The 21617-nt window shown below is 39.4% G+C and overlaps 1 protein-coding gene across 1 annotated transcript in view; it reads left to right on the forward strand.

Moving 5' to 3' along the window:
* Positions 1-21617, forward strand: part of SPOCK1 (SPARC (osteonectin), cwcv and kazal like domains proteoglycan 1) — a 291867-nt gene that overhangs the window by 156713 nt on the left and 113537 nt on the right. Inside the window, exon 5 of the mRNA XM_068408857.1 lies at positions 13636-13750. Coding sequence (XP_068264958.1) covers positions 13636-13750 — 115 coding nt within the window. The remainder of the gene's footprint in view (positions 1-13635; positions 13751-21617) is intronic.

Here is a 21617-nt window from a genome sequence, read left to right on the forward strand (position 1 = left end):
ATGTCAGTTTACTGATTAAAAGCAAATAGAAATATATTCTGCAGAAGAAGCAGTGGGATGGATAAATCGTGCTGAAGTACAACTTCTGTTCCCTTCACAGCACATTTATATAAACGGATTTTTCTTCCTCCTTAATACTGAGGTCACAGTTGTACTGTTTCTATCTCCTGACTGTCATTTTTCAAAAAGGAGCTTGCTTGGATTTGGAAAAACATCTGGTACTATTTGGTATTCCCTCCAATCTGGGATCCACTGCTTATCCTCCTGTGTTTTCTGTATTCACTGGGAGCAGTGACGTCTAGAAGGGGATAGCAGTTACAGGCAACATGTACAACTTTTCAAATCAAAACTGAATGATGTTAATTCATCTAGAATTATAGTGGTAGTTCCTGCTAGTGTCCTCCCTCTTTCCCATCTCCCATCCCCAGTCCACCATAACACTGTTTCTTGATCTTCCCGTTATTCTTGTCTCAAATTTGGGGCAATGCCTCCAGGTATGTCTAGAGATAGATCAGACAAATTGACTCTGGAAATATAATATATATTCCCTGAAAGGCAGTAAAGCCCAGTTTCTGATTCCATTGTTACTTTGTGTTTAATTATTCAGCATTACTGATAGACATGGTTCCTTTTTATTAAAACTCTATGTTTTATCTTTGTTCTAATAAAAAGTAACATTTACATCAGGAACCCTGAATAATTCAGTGTTAATTCCTGACTCAGGAAGCTTACTCTTTTTCAAGGCATTTCTTGCCTAGGTGTTCCAGAAATCAAGCAATTCTCTTATGAGCAGTTGTTCCTCTGTTGTAGAAGTGGGTTTTAGCTGCCATGCTGAGTACAAAGTTACAGAATTTGCTGTTGTATTGCCTGAGGCAGCCTCAGCTCTTTCTCTGTGGGAAAAGGACAAAACATCATTTTAGTTATTCCAGACAGTTACTCAGGTATCCACAAGGAACTGTTGAGACTTCTATTCTTCATAAAGGATCTTCTTTCAGAATTATTTTAGCTAAGTATTGGCAAGAGAAATAGCATTTCTCCTCTGTCAGATGATATCTTCATCAATGTATAATTTTTTTAGAGACATAAAGCATTTTAATTAAATGGTGGATCTATTTAAAGCTGCCTAAACATTGGTTTTATATGTTTAAAAATTATTATCAATCGTTTGTCAAAAGACATATCAAGATGCTCTGGAATGCATTAATGAGACTATAATTTTAGCATTTGCCAGAGAACTATAAAAAGACAAATGCAAAGCGTATTGATTTAGCAGCTCTGTAGAGGTGATCTTTTGTTGTTAAAAATTAATTTTGAGGTCTCAAAACCAAGAGAGGAATTAGGCTGTGTGAATTAAAACCTGATCATCCGTTTCCACACTTCTGTAACAACTAAAGCGTAGCAAGAAAAAACCCTGTAGGAGGAACCCAATGTTGGGTTTTTTCCTTCTGTATGTGTTGTTCTGCAGGGCTATACAAGTCCTATAACTTTGTATTTTCATTGCTATCATACCACTAGACACTTCTAAATTGCCACGCTAATGCTCTTCCTTGTGAGCACTTTCTGTCTTCCAGCCTATTTGACAATCTGCTTTATCCACCTCCGACGTTAGCTGCTGATTTTACCCTTTCATTTCATTCTGTGCAGAAAAGTCACCAATTTCCTACTGTTTAGAAACGCCCAGTCTCAAAATTTCTGCCTTTGGCACGATTCTGCCAATTGCTGGTCATTTCCAGCAGAGTGGAGTTAATTTTTACAAAATGATTTTGTAGTTTATGAATTTTCATCTTTATTTGTTTCACATTAGAGACTCTGTCTTGCACTGTGGGATGAGGAATGGTATTAGTCACTGATTTTCACAGCACTTGTTTCTGTTAAGCTCATGCTAGAAGAAGGAATTCTCTTTGCAGAATTTATATTTACTATACTTCAGAACCACCCAGGACAGGTGTTTGTCCTTTCATTTATTTCCCATTTAAGCCTCTTCCAGATATCAATTATATGACAAATTGATTATCCATAGAGGAGCTTCCTCTTTTCCTGCTTAGGTAGTTCCTCTCAAAAGCAATGAAAATTACATTAAGCTACAATCTATTAGGCTTGCCAGCTCCCAGCCAATCTACACTTTTGATGCGTTTTGAGTTGTACAGATTTCTTGATTATCTACAAGCCATGTGCAGTAGCAGCAGCAGTCATTCTGTAGGGTTTTTTTGGTCATGTCTCATGGCTAAAAACCCTATAACTTTATAATTCTAGTGGTTTCTTCTGACACTAAATTCTGTGCACTTACAAATATGTGATTTTTCTATTTCATCCCTAATCCAGAGGTGTTCTGCAGAACGCTGCCCATCTTGCAAGGTTTTCCACTGCAGTATCATGTTGACAGGGACTCCATGTAATAGGACTGAAACCTCTATCTTTTCATAATGAAATCAGTCTTTGAAAAGTCTTTTATTTTTGTTTGTTTTGCTCAGTGCACATTAAAACTAACATAATATGGAAACAAATCGTTCTCTGTTGATGTAGAAAATAAAGTGTTTTGCCCATGTTTCCGTGGAGACAATCAGACTCCCATAAATGAACACGAAACGGCTCTTAGTTCTGCTGAATTTAGCTGTTTCGAAATCATTACAGCACAAGTCGTTCACAGGGGCCCTTTGCTTGTGTTCTGTGATGCCTTCCAAGAGTCCCGGCGTGATTTCTAGATAGGTAAGTATTGCTGTCCCCATTTTAAATGCTGGAAAAGAGAGGGAGGCATAGAGTGACTAACTCATCCCAAGTCACAAAAAAGGCAATGACAGAAGAAGACAATGTAGGGTTGTCCTTTCCTTCCTTGACTAGGACAGCCACTGCCCATGCGCTGAGGTGCTAAGAACAAGTGTGAAGTTGGTAGCTCTTCCATGGCATACTGTTCCCAAGAATGCTATCCATATCGTACTTTATTAATTAAGCAAAAAATGAGCGCCTATATTTTATAGCGGATAATGAGTAGGGCCAAATTCTGTTTCAATTATCCTAGCAAATAAGCAAAGGAACATAATGGAAAAAGTAGAGCTTTTCTCATTTCCAGGGCTGAATGTCTTATCTAGTTTAACATTTAAATATGAGTACGTAGAGATGCACAGGGTGCCTGGCTGGGAATTGCTGTAACAACATTGACATTTAGTCTGTCGACAAATAGAGCAAACTCGTCAACCTTCCAGAGAATTCACATCCAGAATTTCTATCGCTTGCCTAGCTCTCTGCAATGCTGCATTAGAAAAGAATTGTAATTACGCATACTGAAATACTGATTCGTCAAAAACAGCAGTTTGGTCCTCGTTTTTAACTGTTTGCTGATGGAATCAGTAATAAGTGATGCACTTTTGCTTCTGCATTACCCTTAAAATGTAAGCATTAAAAGATATGTTATTTATGTTTTCAAATTAGATTTAATGACATAAAATATCTAAAGAAGAATGATAAAATTTGATTGCTAAGAGATTTTTCTCTATGAAAAATACAGAGGAGTTCTGTATCCACTTATATTTGTTTCAATTTTATTTTTTTCTACTCATAGTTCACAGTATTACGCTTCACTATGATTTTTAATCAAGGTTGGAAAAGGGTTCAGTTTCTCACAAGTGAGCTATCTGTATTAAATCACAGTAAATTTTTTCCCATTACGTTATTATTTCAGTTAAAGTATAAATTACAACAGCCTCAGAAGTATTACAGACGTGTTTAGTGATGTATGATGCAACTTCTCTCCAAGCCAATCAAAATATATGTTTGTATTCATCTGGAATGGGAAAGGTGTATCTTTAATGATGAATGAATAATTTAAAATATTATTTTCTGAAGAAGGTATAACCTGTTTTGTTTTCATTGGCCTTGGAGTAAAACCATTTGTATTAAATGAAATCCCACTAAATAAATGATAATTCACTCCAGTGTAACAGAAAACCAAAATATTCTAGGTCCGTTCACGGGAAATACTATATTCGTCTTTTCAAAATTACCAGAGGATTGTCAAGTTGAAGCATTTAGAAATCTCAAAGTTATCTTAAATATGCTTTCTTTTTTTTTTCTAATAATTTGGATTCTTTTGTATGGCTTAGATTTTTAAAAAATCTTTGTAGTTTATATTTTCAGAATTTCCTCAGCAACAATGAGAATAAAATGTTACTGGCATTTCTAGAGAAAAACAAGGTTCTGTCCTGGTACTAGGAACTGGAGAGTTAAGGGAATCGGACAGTGTCACAGGAGCCAATTTCAATCACAGCTATGGAAAATGCAGCCTCACCTTCTTACAAAAATAAAATCTGACTTACAATCATTTCACAAGATGTTACCAGTTAGCCAGTTGTACCGGTGTGGAGATCCAAGTGCTTCCTCTCTCTTTTCCTTACATTCATTCGCTAGAAAATTGAGCTTGAAAGTCTGAGGGAGCGTATTTCATTCCAGAAGAGGCATGGCTGGGCTCGGAGCCACCGAAGGGGCAGGGGGTGGAATCAGTAGGAGCTCTCCTGCAGAAAGAGCCATGTCTGCTTTGGCAGAGCCGTGAAAAGCTGGTGGGGTGGAGGTCCTCTGGCGTGAGAGTCGGGCTGTCTGGGGTTAGAGATGTGTTGTTACAGGGTACCTTTGAAAAGCACACAGAGAGCTGAGGCTGACCAGAAGAAACGGTCATGTTTCTAGCTCTGCTCCTATGCCGAGGATCTGTTAAGGCAGACACTGCAGAACTGTGTCCTCCCTGCAAGGCAGAAGCAGAGGTTTCTTCATTTTCTCATCTTCCACCAACTAAAGATTAGAGTGATATTTGAAGCTCACTACTTCCATCCCAGGAAGCTTGAAGCTGGATCACCCCGGGGGTTTTTGGGACTCCGAGAGAGAAACTGTAGAGCTGCTGTCATTAAACATATGCTAGTGCCCTGTGAGTCCAGCAGAATGGGGTTATTTTTGTACCCTCACTACTCCCTGGAATTAATAATTGAATGGAACATCTGACCAATGTCCTGTCTGTGGGGTTTGTAGGTCTGTTTTGCCTTCAGCTTCCTGGGATATGCAGAAACACACCCTTGGGTATGACACATGCAAGCACAAATTATCACCCAGTGGAAGTGCCTGGAGTTTAGAGAAGCAGGATGACACCACTGCCCCATCGTACTTTGTTGAACCGATGCGAGGGCTCTGTGCTTGCATCGTGGTTGAACCTTTGCCTTGCAGGCAGGAGGGTTGTTTGTGAAAAGCACACCTGGTGCTAGCTGGAAAACAAAGCCAGTACGTAGCTGTATTTGACAGCTTTTTTCCAGTGTACGGAAGTATTTGAGATACATTTGCAGTATATTGAGATATAAATTATATTGATTCATTGTCAGAAATCAGACCAAGAGTTTCTCTTTTATGACTCTAGAAAATCAGCTTTGGTCTTGGACGTGTCTCTTTGCTAGGTGCTAGCCAAACACCTACACTGGAGGTTGTGACTGATTATCACACCCACCAATGGAACCACGTTTCCTCACTTACAGTCCTATGTTTTTTTTTCTTCACTTATTTTCACTGCGTCAGATTTCTGTATATTTGTATGTTTGAAATACTCAGGTTCTTGTCGTTTACTTTGGAAAGGAAATCTGTAGAGTCCTTTGAAGCATCTTTTGCCTTGGATGGCCTTCAGCAACGTCAAAAGCAATTATAAGTCAGTTATAAGAAATGATTTTTGAAAGTGCCTGTAAAAATTAAAATAGATGTTTCCGTGCACTATACCAATGTCTTCAGCCACTCAAATGTTAGGGTGCTCCAAAACAAAAATATACAAAAATACTATGCGGTGATGGAATAAATGCTGACAGTTTGAGATGTTACTGTTTAACTGCCTCGAGAAATTCCATTTACTGAAAATAATTCACATACATGTTTGAAACATTCAAGCCTACGGTAATTAATTTTCAGCTGAATTGATTTCTGTATGCAAATTGCTGTGAGTAATTATGCAAAGAGCATGCAAGAGAGAAAGAGAGACTTAAATATCTGAGCTTGTTAATAGAAGACATGTTGTCCCCTAGACTTGGGAGAGGGCTAACACCAGTTTTCTCCCTAATGAAGCAGAATGATTTATGCCAAGATTTGCAGAAGCAGAATAAAAACCATTGATAATTATTTGCAATTTATATTGGGAGGGGGTTAATCTGTTATTAAGTAACATTTTTTAAAACCAGAATCGCTAACCATACCAGCTTTGAGAAGGTTACCCTCAGCTCTGATAAACAAAATAGCCTTAGCCACTCATTGTGACCACTTACCAACCTGTAAAATAAGAAAATCTGGGGAAAGAGTATAGGCAGAAACCTCCTGAATGGCTACAAAAGCCTGGAAGTCCATCACAGGCTTACTTGGGTGTCTTATTCACATGAGGGAGATGGGTTAGTCCCACTGCACTTGGATTAAGCTCCACTGACTAACCTCAGCACATAGCTTGGTTGGAGTTTACCTCTGGAGCATTGCAAACTATCGTGTTCTTTCAGAAAAGCAAAGCAACGTTCACCTGAGTGCTCTTTAAGTCAATATGTATGGCTGTGTTCACCTTAAGGGAAAAAAGCATAAATTCATCATCTGCTTCGAAGCTGAGCAGACGCTGTAATTCTGGGGGGAAGTCTATGGTTCACTTCAAACAACCGAAACGTTAAAATCAAGACTGTTTTTAGCCATCAAGCATTAGCCATCGTATGTTGAACACATGCCCCTTTCCTAGCAAAAATCAAGGGCAAAGTTTGTAGATATTTTTATTAATACATGTTCAGGCTGGCTGCGTAGCTTCTTACACGTTGGCTATATGACAGTTTTCATGGAAGTATATGGTAAAATTCCTCCAAGTCACTGCTTAGCGGCTTTGATCACGCTTTCTCTTTGGCTGTCGCCGTGCTGTAAGTGGAGACAAGATGCTGATTTGAAACATTGCCTCTTTGAAGTCTGACATGAGCTGCGGTTTGAGCTTCGTGCTGAGTGGGGAGGAGGCCAGGTGAGGAGTGAGCCTTCCGCCCCTGCCTGCCCAGACCAGCTTGTGTTCGCAGCTTTCCCACTCCCGTGCCCGAGCTGCTGGTTTGGACAGCAGGAGCTGTGCTTTCCTTCGGGAGTATTGCTGGAATCAAATAATACATAATAATATTGAAATGCACACCTATAGTGTAACGCATCATTTCATTGAGAGGCTTCGTTTTATTATCAATCTCTTTTGCCTTAAAATATGCACTAGGATCTCTGCATTGAAGACTGCAGGTCACATTTTTCCAGTTCATCACACCTTTCTCAACAGATGTTCTTCTTTTCTCATATAGTCGGAACAGTTCCAAGGGGATTGCATAAAAGCAACTGCTCTTGACATTTCATTATGCAGAAGCATTTTTGTCATTGAGTGATCATAGTACTTATTGTCAGGCAATTTTGAAAACAAAAAACCCAATATTTACATAATGCCATTTCTTTTTGATTGTGTAGTTTGTTTCAGCTCCACTAAACAGCTATGAGTTTGAAATTACTCTCTTCCCCCAAATGAATCATTATAAAAACAGAATCAAGCTCATAAATCTTGCTGTGAACTAGTTGTACAATTTCTGCAGGATTACACATCCATTGCTGCAAGACATTGAAAGTATTTATTTGTTATCACTGTTTTAAAGTCAAATGTGTGAAAAATAAATTTACTCCGTTACGATTAACACAATGACACACAGCTGCAGCATATAGAGCTACAGTCTTATAGAGCAGCTTCTACCTGTACTGCCATTGTCTGAACTAAGGAGTTTCCTCCAAGTTATAAGTCTTCTTTTATAGTGCCAATATATAAACACATGAAATGTAATAGAAAAGTATCTCAAACTGTTGTTAGGTCTTTGTCCAACATGGATTTATTTATATTGGAATCTCAGAGCCCCTGGTGGGTGGTACAGGGAGAGGAGAGAAGAGTGTGTACAGTTCATACACGACCATTCTCTGCTTTGTGGAGCTGGGAGGGAAAGGGGTTTGGGGTGCAATTGGTGTTTGCAATCCTTTTGGTATTGGAAAGAGATGCCAACACACTGTTAGGAGGTTGTTAATGGTCTGATGCAATCCCTGGTATTTATTGTTTACCAATTATTCTGGTCTCTCTATGAGATAACCACAGAAGATTTATAGTTTTAAGAGGGAACGTAGGTTGCTATGCATAATAAAAGGTTGACTAAAAAAAAGGAATGCAAGTCTCTTGTCTCTTAATGACAGGAATTCTGATTCTGTGCCTCTATTCTGTATAAATGGGCCTAGCACAGGTTTTGGGTCACTGCGTACACAGGAAAGCCTTTCCCCTTTGCGGTGCAATCAGCTGACTTTTAGAGTGCAATTTTCCTACCAAAATGTTGTGGCAAATGAAACAGAAACTTTAGCCCATCTAAACACTTCTTCACTTGCGCTCTGCCAGGCAGGAAGAGACTTCACAGCCCAGAGTACCAGGAGAGCTGGCCAGAAAACAGGTGTCAGCAGCAGAAACATCTAGGTGTTAAGTGAGGAAAAGTAAGACTTTTGAGCCAAGATAAAAAGCCAGAAAATCTAAATTTTCCCAGGATAAAAAACTTCTGAAAATGATTATACTGAGAGATGTGCAGTACTATATTTCCCCGTGTTTCAGCCAGCTGTCTCCTGGGATGGATACTTCCCTTGGAGACCAAGTGTGCAGGGATTTGAACAACTTGGGAAAAGCTGAGGACAGGAACCTGTGAAGCCTGGATTCACAAAAAGATGGGCGGGGTGACTGAAGTGGGTTTTCATCAAAGAATTTACGTTCATGTGAAACCTTTAATTGCAATACTGGCTGGACACGTATCCCCTCCAAAAATTTTGGACCAATTCTCCTCCACTGTCAGGTCAGATTAACTAACAGTATCAATTTCACCTTCAGTCTCAGACTAAAGAAAAAGTGGAAAAATGTTCATATATTAAAGCCAAGCATAAGGTATTTTTGTTATTACTGTGCAGACAGGCCTGAACAACTATGTGCAGACTCTTTGACATAGAAAAGGGATGGCTGTAGTTTTCCTTTCAAGCTGATAAAATAACATCTTTATAATGAAAAGCTTCATTTTTTTTTCTCACTCCTCTTCCCACATACATTTATTTATTTGTACTTTTGGCTCTTCATTTTCAAAGATTTCATCCTCACTGCTTTAGGACAAAAAGAACTGTGATGACAAATATGGTTATTATGTTTCATCTTATTCCCAAGGGTCTTTTCTTCTGAGATGATGAGCATCTGCTCCTAGTCATGTAGAAATCTGATTAACAAAGCATGATCTTTGATTAGCATATTTCAGAAATTGTTTCTTATTATGAGCTCTCCTTAGGGCTTGTGTTGCTTTGCAGTAGAACAACCTTCCAAACTTATTTAACATGTTGAGGAACTTTGCGGAGATATAAATCCCTATTTTGACCTTTTATGTTCATATGGATCATGTGTAAGTGGATAAAAAACTCAAGAAATCATAATCCCCATCGTGGGCTTTTTTGCTGTCTTCTGACGAAGCCCACAGTTTTGCTTGTATTTAATGTTTCCTTCTACTCTTTTGAACTGTATGTAAGGGCTGTTTGTAATGAATAATAAGTGATGCTCCTATAGTGTGTTCCATTTGAGGACCTTAATGAGCTTTTTCACTACGAATAGAATAATTTCTCCAACACGCAGGTGGGGAAGAGCTTTATTTATTATTATTGCATTATTATTCTTTTCATATTTTAGAAACAAGGCACTGCAGTAGAGAGAAGTTGAGGCCTGATTTAAAAGGAAATAGTGACTGGGATTTCCAACCACATCTTTTCCCATTCCTTTGCTTCAAACTGATGACTATTCAACAATATATTTCTTTTTCAGTAGACAATATTTTAATTGCAAAATTATTTGAAAGTTGTGTTTCTTTTAACTATAATGTATTGTGTAATGCTATTTCAGAACATACGTACTTGAGAAGCGCATGCATTTTTATTGCCTTAGAAGCTCCTGAAGTGGGTATAATTCTTCAATTAAAGTAAATTTTACTATGAAAAAATGCTAAGTATTGAAACTGTGCATGATGTCACATAGACCACGTGGGCCTAAATCCTGCTTCTCTTGTTCATGCCAAACTAGTATTGACTTTCAAGGCTAAACCCACATCCCTACTTACACAGGCTCTGGCTGACAGAAAAGTAGGAGCACAAGGCCAGAGAGTGCTCTCCAGCAGCCCAGCAATGTTGGCAGCTATTAGCCCTGGGCTCCTAGCCAATTTGCACAACAGTTTCTCTTGATGCAGCATTTTGCATCAAGGATGTGTCACCAGCAAAAGCAGACAACGTACACGTGCTCCAGTAAAAGAGCAAGGCCAGATGCAAGCAAGCAAAAATTCTGGTCGTTAATTTTTTTTGTGTGGCTTTGGCCTTTGAATTACATCAGCCGACTGAACCTATAATCTGGGGACCCCTCATGCTCCAAGTGGTGCTTACTTATTAAAGGCTTTGCAGAAGGAGGGTATCTCGGTTTTGCAGTTTAAGAATATCTAGGTAGACACATAGGTAAGGAAATTGTGGCTTGCCATTTCAATCCCTCTCAAATATCTCCTCGGTCTTTGGCTCGGTCTCCAGCAAGGGAGAAGCAAGAGGATTAAGAATATGTATCTCACCTGACATGTTCTGCAAATGTAAAGAGCAGGAGATGGGCTACTTGTCACGTGCCAGTTAGTCTGACTTAGAAAAGACACCAAAAGGCAACAGCAAAACACCCCTGAAGAGCCTTTGCAGCCTTTGGTCTTCTCAGTGGGACAGACCCTCGCCCCCCAGACACTGCCTATATATTTTCCTAATGGCAACTCATTGAAAGTTGATGCCTTGTTGTTTATGGTGCAAGAAACAGCTGGTCTTTTCTGCTTCCTTGCTCACTTCACCTTTTCTATCACTTTTAATGGCTTTAAATGAAAAAGCTTTTAACACTTTTGTTCTGTTTTTACTGATTTCCCCTTGTCTTGCACCAAAGGCATTCCACTAAATACACATGCACTAGTGAAGCTCAATTGCCCATCACGAATGTGTAATGGGTGTTAATGGGGTAAGAGCTTGTAGCTATGGCTGTTTAAACCAACACAAAACAGCTGCAGCACTTCAGCACTGCAGGAAAACAGAAGAATCCTCTGCTTGTTGGAAGTACCTTTGCTGTCATATAAAGAAATTTGGTACCTAGCAAACTGAAACGTCTTGTACTTCAAATAGTATCCTTTAAAGTTTCTCTGATTGTTCAGTAAAAGTGGGAAACTCAGTTATTATCATGTGCAGTAAGAGCTTCATACAGTCCCAAAAATGAAACTGAGATACCCATTTCCAAGAGTGGCCCATTATGTTGGGAGGGAGGGGAGAGGTAAAATGGGATTTAAGGACACATTAATGAGGAACAGAAAGTAAAATCCATGGCAAAATAATGTCCAAAAAAAGCTTATCTAAAAATCACTTCTTAAACAAAGGTGAAATTCCTCTGTATGGCTGTGACTTCCCTTCTTCTGAAGTGTTCACATAACCATTTTTTGAATATTTGTAATTCATCCTGGCAGATACATCTTATTGCTGATCTTGAGAAGCATCCTTTTGTAAGAGAATGAATTTAGATATATAGCCTTTCAAATGGGACTTGATTGCAGTAAAGTATTCATAAGAGATTTTCCCAGGTGGGATCAGTGCTCTAACTGGAGTGTTATCCAGCATAGCGCTGTATCACCTCTCTTTTTTTATTTCAAAGATTACCAAATCACCACAGATTTAAGGAAGCAGTCTGTAGAAACTTGGCAGGAGCAGGCAGGCTTGCACACTGGCAGGACAACAAATAGTGTCTGCTCTGCTGAGCTTCTGTAGGGACCAGGAGGCTGTTCCAGTGCCTAATGCACCAGCATCTTCTTGCCTCTGTGAAGCAGCAGCTCATGCCTCCACAGATTTCAGACCCTCTTGCTCCTTTTGGTACCAAACAGGATGATCCCAAACCAAATCCTAGTTTTACCACATCAAGCCTCTGATACATGCTTAATATCTTCATTTATTTGAGGAGAGGGGAAAGGTGTGTGCAGTTCTAGTAAAACCTGATGTAATGTGCCATGTGCTAATTTCTTCATTTGTGTTAGGAGATGTTTTTGTGTATAGAGAAAAAAAGGAAGGGGCTCCTCAAGCTCTCATCGCTCCTTTCTGAGTGTGTTTGTTGCATCTGAGGAAGACAGTTCATCGCAAGCTAAAAGGGGATCTTTCCAGGAGCTCCTGTTAGAATATTGGCAGGGTATCGCTGTGTCATTTCAGTCTCCAAGTACTCTTTCCAGATAAGCGGGCGTGTGTGTGTGTGCGCGTGTGTGTTAATCCTTGTGTCCTGGCTAGATGCCAATTTTGGTAATTACTTTCTGTCTGCAGTCCTTCAAGTCCGTTAGCAGCGTCTTAGGGTACAGCATTATTCATTCCTTCAAGTCCACTATTGTGCTGCCTTGCAGTACACTCTTATAGAGGGGCAGATTTTAACCAGAGGATTGGTAAATGGGTATGTTCAGGAGGAAGGTTCATGGGATCTTTCCTAATCAAAACTGTGAAGATGGTACCTGTGGGTAAACCCCAGTACCCTGCACTTTCCGATGCAGGATTGCGTGTCACTTCTGCACATTGTCCAGACTCCTGACTAGCTGCAGTACCTCAAATCATCCATCACGTTACAGGGAGAGAAACTCCCTGTACTGCCACTGTGTCCTTTTCTCCAGCAGCTTAAGGATTGTTGACATAAAGATTGCCCGCTGTATTATTTATCCTGGGGCTGGCTGAAATACTGAAGATACGTTTCTGGGCAATGTGTCCCTGTCTGTCCCCAGATCCTGTTAAGCTCCTGGAGAAAAGCAGCAGTGATTGCTCCTCAGGGAACCAAAGCCTCAGACCAAAGCAGGGATGCTACCACTAAGAGGAGGAACGTTGGATAGTGTCAGGAGGAGAATAAAGAGTGTAAGGACTGACTTTAGGGGAAGAACTTTCCCTGGGGAGCATCAGCAGGGACAACAGCTTGGGCATATTTGCTCTGAGATAGCAACTCATCATGCTCCTTGATCCCACTTCCGACAGCACTGCTGGTGGTGTAAGTTGTTGTATAAAAGCCCAGGATTAATAATAAGTACATGAGATGCTTATCTGTAAAAATTAAAAATAATTTCTACAAAATAATGTGCCTGTTATACAGTATCTGTGAAATTCATTTCATTAGCACTATGCAATATGTCAGTTATTAAATAGTTTCTAAAATTTTGTTACTAGTGAGTGTATTTTATTTCACCAAAACTTTTCTGTGAAATAAACAGCATAATATAGGTTATTATACCAGAACTTCATTCCAAATTTTCATGCCTAATATTAATGTGAAAGCCAAGTTAGACTCACATCACTGTTCAATAATCAGAGTCTTTAAGGTCTCCATCTATCTTTCCACTTAAACATCTCGATTTAACGTGCTGTCTGAAAACAATGGCACGTACTGTGAAGTGGCAAAGTATTTATTCGTTCAGATTTGGGAGTGTTCCTTCTAACCAGTTGTCATCTGTCGACCGAGAGATAACTTTGTATGCATTTCTCACTTTCTTTTTTAATATGTTTGGTTTTTTATAGCCCTTGATCCATCCAAAGATCCCTGTTTGAAGGTGAAGTGCAGCCCACATAAAGTCTGTGTCACTCACGACTATGAAACTGCTATTTGTGTAAGCCGCAAGCAGCTGGTGCACAGGTAAGGAAACTTCGTGTTGTTTGAGGGTTTTGTGTCTTCATAGACATCCACTATGATAAGAAGTAAAATGAGAAAACTGCAAAATGAACATTAAAAACCATAATTTTAAAACATTCCTTTAAAGTTTAATTTGCGTTTTTTTCCAAAAAGAAGCAGAAGTCTCATTATTTATGACTGAGGCTATTCCAAAAAGATGAGCTGGAACATGGTGCACCATGTAGTGGTGCAGAATGATCTCCCAGTTCTGGGAGAGTTTTCTCCTCACAGAGAGCTGTAACTATGCATATTTTAAAATCTGAAAACGTGTAATATGAAGTGAAAACATTGTGTCAGAGACACCTACAGTTCCAGTAACTTAATTAGAAGCAATTAAAAAGATATTAATAATGATTTTTTTTTTAATATATCAAACCTCTGCTTAAATTTGGTAAAGAACTGAAAAATGTTGGTGGAACTTTGTAGAGCATCTCCCCAGGGAGTCACATAATTATAGAAAGCTCCAGATGTGATTGTTGAATGACTGAATTAAGAGCAAATGAAATAGCTAATATGTTAAAAGCTTTGGCTAAGATGTTCAAATTAGACCACTGAACTTCACTGAGAAAAGAAGTGAATAAACAAAGAAAACCCTACTGAGCATAAGTTGAAATATGCTACGAGCAATCAAGAATGAAGAAATTTATAAGCAAATTTAGAAAAAAAACAAACTAATGTTACCCTATTTTGGAAGTAGAACAAGTAGAACCAGTAAGGAAACTGGTCCGGAGTCTCTCTGAGTCAAGACTCAGAATAAAACTGAAGAAATAAGCCACCTCACTTGCCAACAGATGTTGAATGAAACCTGTACTGCTGTGATGGGCAACTCTGAAAGGTTGGTCTGTGCTTTAAGAAAAATATGTTGTGTTGCTTTCATTACAGCTGAGTGATAAGCCTGGGGACTGGTCTCCTATTTCTTTTCCTACTTAGTAGGGAAGCAAAAAATTGCCTGTAACAGCTCAGGTCCCTAAATGTCATTGTCAGCTGAGATTTTAATTGTGCAACTGTTTAAGCCAAACTAAATTCAGGATGATCTGATTCCCATGTACTGGTACTACATCTCGTCTTATCTCACTGCTGCCTGGCTGAGGAAGCTAATCCAGTAAAAAAAAAAAATAAGGTCTTTGATTTATAATACACAGTTAATGGTGTGATGTGAGCGAGGCAGCATGTTTAATCATTTGTTTTCAATATGGAATGAACCCTGGAAGGATGTTAGGAGTATGGCTATGTGCAGTGCTTAAATTCTAATGACATTTTTGGCATTATGTAGCTTACATTTTCTAGTTAGGATGGATCTAAAGAGCTTTCATTATATAGTAGTCCTTATGATATATAGACATAGATGTTGAGCCAAATGCTTTCTGAGCTATTTCCAGTATTTAATGTCCCAAAAGTGGTCAAAATGGTACAGAGTAATGGTATAAAGGAGGAGCTGAATATCCCTTTTTTTCCAGAAAACAGGCTGTGTTTCATGTGATCTCTCTCTGATTCCTCCACTGCCTGCAGCTATTTCAGCTAACCTTTGAGTAGCACTGTGACTATGGAGATGAATAGAAAAGTATTGAAAACTTACTTTGAAAATTCTCCAAACAATTTCCAGCAAGTTTTGTAATGCTGAAAGAACTACTGCCGGTGTGTGATAGTGGCACATACATTCCCAAAATGGTTTTATTCTCAAAATATCTGGCTACCTTTGCCTCAGAGGGTAGACATGTCAATGAAGAAAGTAACTAGGCCAAATTCTCTGCTGATTTCAATCAGTGGAGTCACACCAGTAGAGATTTTCATCTTTAGTTCCACAACATCCTGTTGGTTTTTTTGTGCCTGACCTGAATACTGCTGTCCGTCTGACTCCAGTCATATTTAAGGCTGTGTTAATCAGGAGTAAATGCATTACAAGAGGTGGAGTTCCGCCTATGTAAACCCAGTGAAAGCCTGAATACATCAGTGTGGGCACATGTGTAGTAGTAACCATCAAATAACACAGCACCATTGCAGTTGCTTTGTGCATCCATGGTGCTTTCGGGTGTGCTCAGAAGGCTTTTCCATTTCATGCATCGTTATCAACTCGCTGTAGTGGCTTTACAAAGCATGTAGGCTCAGCAAAAAGTAATCAGGAGAGCAACACCTTGCGCTGTGGCTGAGGCTTCCAGACAGAGTTATGCCAATTTGCATCACCTGCCTGCTGAAGAGTTGCAGCCTGAGGAAACTATTTTTCCAGGCGTAGTGTAGCTAACTTTGAAATCACCAGTGACAACGCGGTGCCATTGCTGTTTCATTTCCTTTGTGCTGGAATGCACACTTTTCAAACCACTGCAGGAATACAATAACACCGTATAAAATTGAGATAAATGGAAACTTGTTATTTTACATTTACTCAGACCCTGGCCGTGATGGCTAACTCAGCCGGTGAGGCTTTCAGGCAGAGCAAGGCTCATGCCTTTAGAGTAAGACTCTCCCCTCTGGCAGCGTGGCTGTCACGTATTTCACGAACAGTGCTGTGGCTTTGATCCTGCCCATGGTGGACCTGCTGGATGCGGGATCCCCTGACCCGGCTGGCAGGGCACACGGGGTGGGTCTGTGGGGTGGGTTTGGTTGTGGGTTACCCCTGGGTGCCAAAGGAGCCTGCTAGAAGCCCCATGCCCCAGGGGCAGCCTGGCAGCCTGACCCCTCTGAACAGCCTCCTCCGTCCTTCCCTCCCCACCACAGTCACCTGGTGAGCAGCCCTGGGTCTTGAAGATAAGGGAGAAGATGTCTGGGAGTTATTTCAGACAGATAATAACATTTGTCAGCACATCCTCCAAGGCGTTTAGAGTACAAATTGGACAGGGCATTAAGAGAAAAGGCAAGACTGAGCAGTGATTAAAGAGTGTGTAAAAGATAAATTTGAAGGTACCTTCTTACATGCTTAATAGTCCTTGGACTAATGATAGAGCCTTATGAAATCTTTTGTGTGGATTAAAACCCTTTTCAATTTGGACATGATCTATGAGGAAGAGTCTTTATTAGTTCGGTTTTGCATGAAATGCAGTAGTTAGTATCTCTCAAAGATTTCTCATACGTTTGCAGTCCTGTTAAAGCTTCATGCCATTTGTCTCTGCTGGTGCTGCTAGGGCAGCTGGCGGGAAGGAAAGATGTCACTCTTGGGCTTTTTTGAAAAGCACAGAATGAGAGAAAAAGGATTGATGAAAAAATAATGGGCATATTAATGTGGCCAGGGTTTACAGCTTAGCTCAGTCCGTTTAACTGGCGATCACCATTTAGCTCATCATTGCGGTGTGTGTCACTCACAAATGTAATCCAGCAATGTCTCTGCTTCTCTGCTGTGACTTAGAAATCCAGCTGTTCACTCAGTATTTCTTCAGTACTTTTGAGGCTACTGCTGCTGACAAAAGAAACCACTACTGAGTTCCTCACGGATTTTTTTTTTAAGATCTGGACAAGTTCCCAGATAAAACATCTGTTCTTCTAAATTACGCATCAAAGGCTTGCTCTGACCAATGTGTCAGTGTTGGCAGCTACACTTATCCACAGTGGGCAGACAAATCTCCCTCTCTTTCTTTGCAAATCCTGCGGTTGATGCACCATTTCTGGTTAGGAAGGACCCTCTTGAAAACCAGTCCAGTAAAACGTCCCCATATGTGAGACTGAGCATTTTCGTGCCACTGCTGTTCTGTGTGCTATTTGTATCCAAAAGGGAATTCACAAATGAAGGAAATTTATAATTGCAAGAATGTCAGTGACCCACCTGCTTTCAAGAACTGCTTGGGAGCATTACAGAAAAATCTTTGACCTCAGCAAATGCGCTTTTAGGGATTTATTAAAACATCAGGCATATAAGCAAGGCTTTTAAACAGCACTATTCCTCAGTGTCTGTGTATTAGATCAACAGTTACCTTTTAAAATGCACTAAATATAGGGCCTGTAAACCCTAACCCTGTTGCTTTGCTCTCCCCTGACTCGTGCATGTCTGTGTTTTCTCTTGCTTTCATGCTCTGCCCGTGCTGCTGAATGCTACTGAGGGTTGGCACAACACCAAACCCTCCTCTGGGGGTGACACCTTCCCTGCTGAAACCCTGACTCCCACATTTTCAGTGCCCTGACCGATGTGAGGGAGGGCTTGTTCCTAAGCTCGTGCTGTTTAATTCTGCGTGATTTGTGTGGTAGTGTTTATCAAAGCTGGAATACAGGAGCAATTTATATGGGGTGTTGTAACAGAACCAGACCTGGGAGATTATTAATTTTCTTTGGATCTGCTATTAACATCAGCTTGTTCCCCAATTAGCCTTTCTGTGTTCATAGCTTTTTTCTATTCTCTTGTTTATTTTCATGCTAATTCAGAAAATAATTGTTGTTCATTTGTTTATTAAGTACAATTCAGGGGAAAAAAAAGCATATCCCAGAGGGTACTTTACAAAATAGCATTGTTCAGCTTCTTGTTAGTATATTTATCAGTGTTAATTGTATGTGTTTTACTTGTATGTGTTTTCTGGAAAGGCCTACCACAAGCAGCAAGATGGGAGAACCCAGACAATAACGGGGCAAGACCATGCTGTAGTTTATTCATTTTTCTGTCTTTCTCCTTGGAGACTATGCAACTAGTTTTCCTAGTAAGCTTTTATTACTTCAGAATGATTCCAAAGCGAAGTGTCACCATTTCTAACTTCGCTGCAAAACCCTACTTTTCTTTCAGTTTGTGCTAAAATGAAGAGGGAAGGGATGTGACTCCCTAACAGGGTGAAGTCTCTCCCATTTCATTGAAATCTTTATGCTCTTTTGTAAGCTGGCAGATGCAAGACAGGCAAAATTATGCAGAAAATTTGGAAAATCTGCAGTAAAAATCCTGTTCTTTCCTTTATTACTTAATCTTAGGTGAGGGAAAATGCAATTATTTTCAATGGTGCTGCAGCAGAGCAGAGTTTGTTCGTCCATCTCGGGTAGGCAGCAGGCCAAAAAATGTGTTCTGGGACACTGAGGCCTTCCTAGAGTAACGAGGCTCCATGACTTTAATGGTGAGATGTGGGACTCCACTCAATAATTTAGGATAATACAGCTCTATAATAAAATAGTTATGAAGATTAAATTGTTAATGTATGCACTGGATGCAGAAAACATAAATATCAAAATTATTTTTCACATCCCCAGAGTCTTTTGTAAGTTCTGGGATGAATTCACAGTTATGAGTTAATTTTTACTGCAGATTTGTTTATGGGCACCAAATGAATTCTTTTGTTGATTAACATTTTTAGAATTAAGGGAAGAAAAATGCCCAGTTCAGAGCAAAAATAAAATATTTTCATCATTGTTTTAGCACTAAAATAAAGCCATTTCAAATTTGTTGGATTTTTTTCCATGTAACAATAAAACAATTTTTATGTCTCTCTGCAAACTGTTTTGGAGCCACTAAATCTGATTTTCCCTAAAAAAAAAAAAAGAATGTTTTTATGCAAAACATTTTATCCACCTCTAATGATGAGCATTGATTTCTCTAATCTGCTGGCGTAGATTTTTGCTTCAGAAGAAAGACTGTTGAAATATTTGATTAAACACACACTCACAAAACCCAACAGATTGCATTACAGTTTTTTCAAACAAATGTATTGTACTGGGGAAATCGCCAAAATTTAGGTTTATTATTCCCAAGGTACCTCTGACAGAATCTTGGAGAACTATTTTAATCCTCTGTGAATGAAAGTCCTAGACATGAACAGGATGGAGTAAATGGCATTTTTTTGTAATTTGTAAACTATAGTGCATTACTCTGTAAAGAGTATTATTCTTTCTAATATCTAATCACTCATGGTACATTGCACAGTTTAACTGTAGCTCATGCTGTTTCTCCAGAAAAATAAATGAGAATCCAGGAAAATGAAAGAGAGAGGGGCCTTTGAGGTCACAGCCAAGTACATCACATAATGTGATGTGCAAGTCTTTAGAGAAAACTTGAAAGCTTTTAAAAGTATTTAATCTCTGGACTTCCTGACAACAAGGGATGCCTCTGCTACAGTGCAAAAGCTTTGGATTTTGCAGCAGGCAAGTGATAGTCACGTGGCAATCAGGAAAGTTTGTTTTTCTTACGTGGGCTAAGTTGCTTTTTAATAAGACAGAGAGCACATGGTATGATGTGCCATCAATCTACAAGTGCTCAGGGGGACCACTGGCTATTAAGAGAGAAGGGCATAAGAGTCTGGCACTATCCTTTATTCCCCATTATAGTTATTTTTAAAATTTTGATTATGAAAATTATGATCTAAGCATGAACTCCCAAAGGTCAATAGCTTTTCCTCCAAGACAGTCTCCGTCTTTAACAGCCTGGCATTCAATCCAAGGATGCTTAAATATTGGAGCAGCACTCACTGGTTTTAAAAGCAGATATTACTCTACTGAACAGGATAATCTGTAAACTGTAAATCGCATCCTCCAAGTGGTCCATTTCTCAGTTTCAACTCTGCCTAAGGTAAATTGCTTTTAACTAAAGAGACCATAGGGAGAGTCTGTGGAGGCACTAGCTTTCATCAGTCAAGATGATATGAGCTAGTTCTGTTCTGAGTCATGAGAGTGATCTACTTGCTGCCAGGAGTTTCTGTACAAAAATCCTCCAGTTTATTATTTTCTGGAGGAAGCTGGCTATAGTATCTCCCCTCAACAAACAAGACTTCATAAACCTTTTCAGCTGTTTTCTGGCTTTCCCAAGCTCTAGATATGCTGTTGGCTTCGGTGTATTTCCAAACTCAGAGGTAAAGGACCCCTGAACATTAGCCAACATGTAGAAGGAAGGATCCACTTTCCTTGACTTTAAGTACTGCAGTCATCTTTAAAGCTGAATTTAAATATGGTTCCTGACTCAAAGCAAAAAGTGCCCAAGTTTTGCACCATGCATTTTGGCATTTCCATGCATTCCATGCAAACTTCCAGAGAAAAATTCAAATGTACTAAAGTATGGTCAGGCAGAGCACAGCTGTCTCCCATGGAAATTGCAACAGCTGACAACAGGATTGTCACCAATAGCCTAGATGTGAAACTTTCTGCATCCCGAGGCCAATTAGCCACTGTGCACTTCTCTCCCCAGAACTGGTAACTCATTGCTAGTCATGCTTCATCAGCTTTAGAGCTCATTAGAGGAGTGCAAGGTGACTGTCTCCTATTGGACATGAGTAATTTTTGAAATATATGATAGCGCACAGCTCTTTTATAATGGATTTTAGAGTGTGTAGTCCTCATCTCTGTCTGCTTTGGCAATAGCGATAGATGAACTTGCTCTTGGTGTCAACAGGGGATTTACTGTATTTTATTCACAGTCACCAAGCACCTGGCTGCTGGGGTGAATGTCTTACTGCTAAGGTCATTGTCTTTTACTCTGTAGCTCCTGTCTTGCTGTGCTCTACTTTACTGTGAGGATGCTGCAAGCACAAAAGGAAATACAATGGTTATTGAGACGTTCTCCTGCTGCATAACTCCTTTTAGACCACTATTAGAGCACTCACTGAAAACCACATCAATACCTCTGGATACATTTGCTATCATCAGAAAGTTATTATTGTGAATAGAATAAGAAAATCCCTATTATCTTCTGCACTTTAACATTTATAAATAATTTGTGCATTTAAAGACAATATTATTGGACAGGTTGAATACCACTTTGTAATATTCCTGCTCTTAATATTTCTAGTTGTATGCTTTTAGCAGTATATAAAAATGGACCAGAAGTGACTTCTTGGATCGTTAAATCCAATCCCTCTGCAACAGTATCATATAAACTTTTTCATTAGCCTACCAAGTTCTGTCTTAAAGATAATAAGGTTTATTGCCCCTTCTACTCCATTTGGAA

The sequence above is a fragment of the Nyctibius grandis genome, chromosome 10 (assembly GCF_013368605.1).
Source record: "Nyctibius grandis isolate bNycGra1 chromosome 10, bNycGra1.pri, whole genome shotgun sequence".
NCBI lineage: Eukaryota > Metazoa > Chordata > Aves > Nyctibiiformes > Nyctibiidae > Nyctibius > Nyctibius grandis.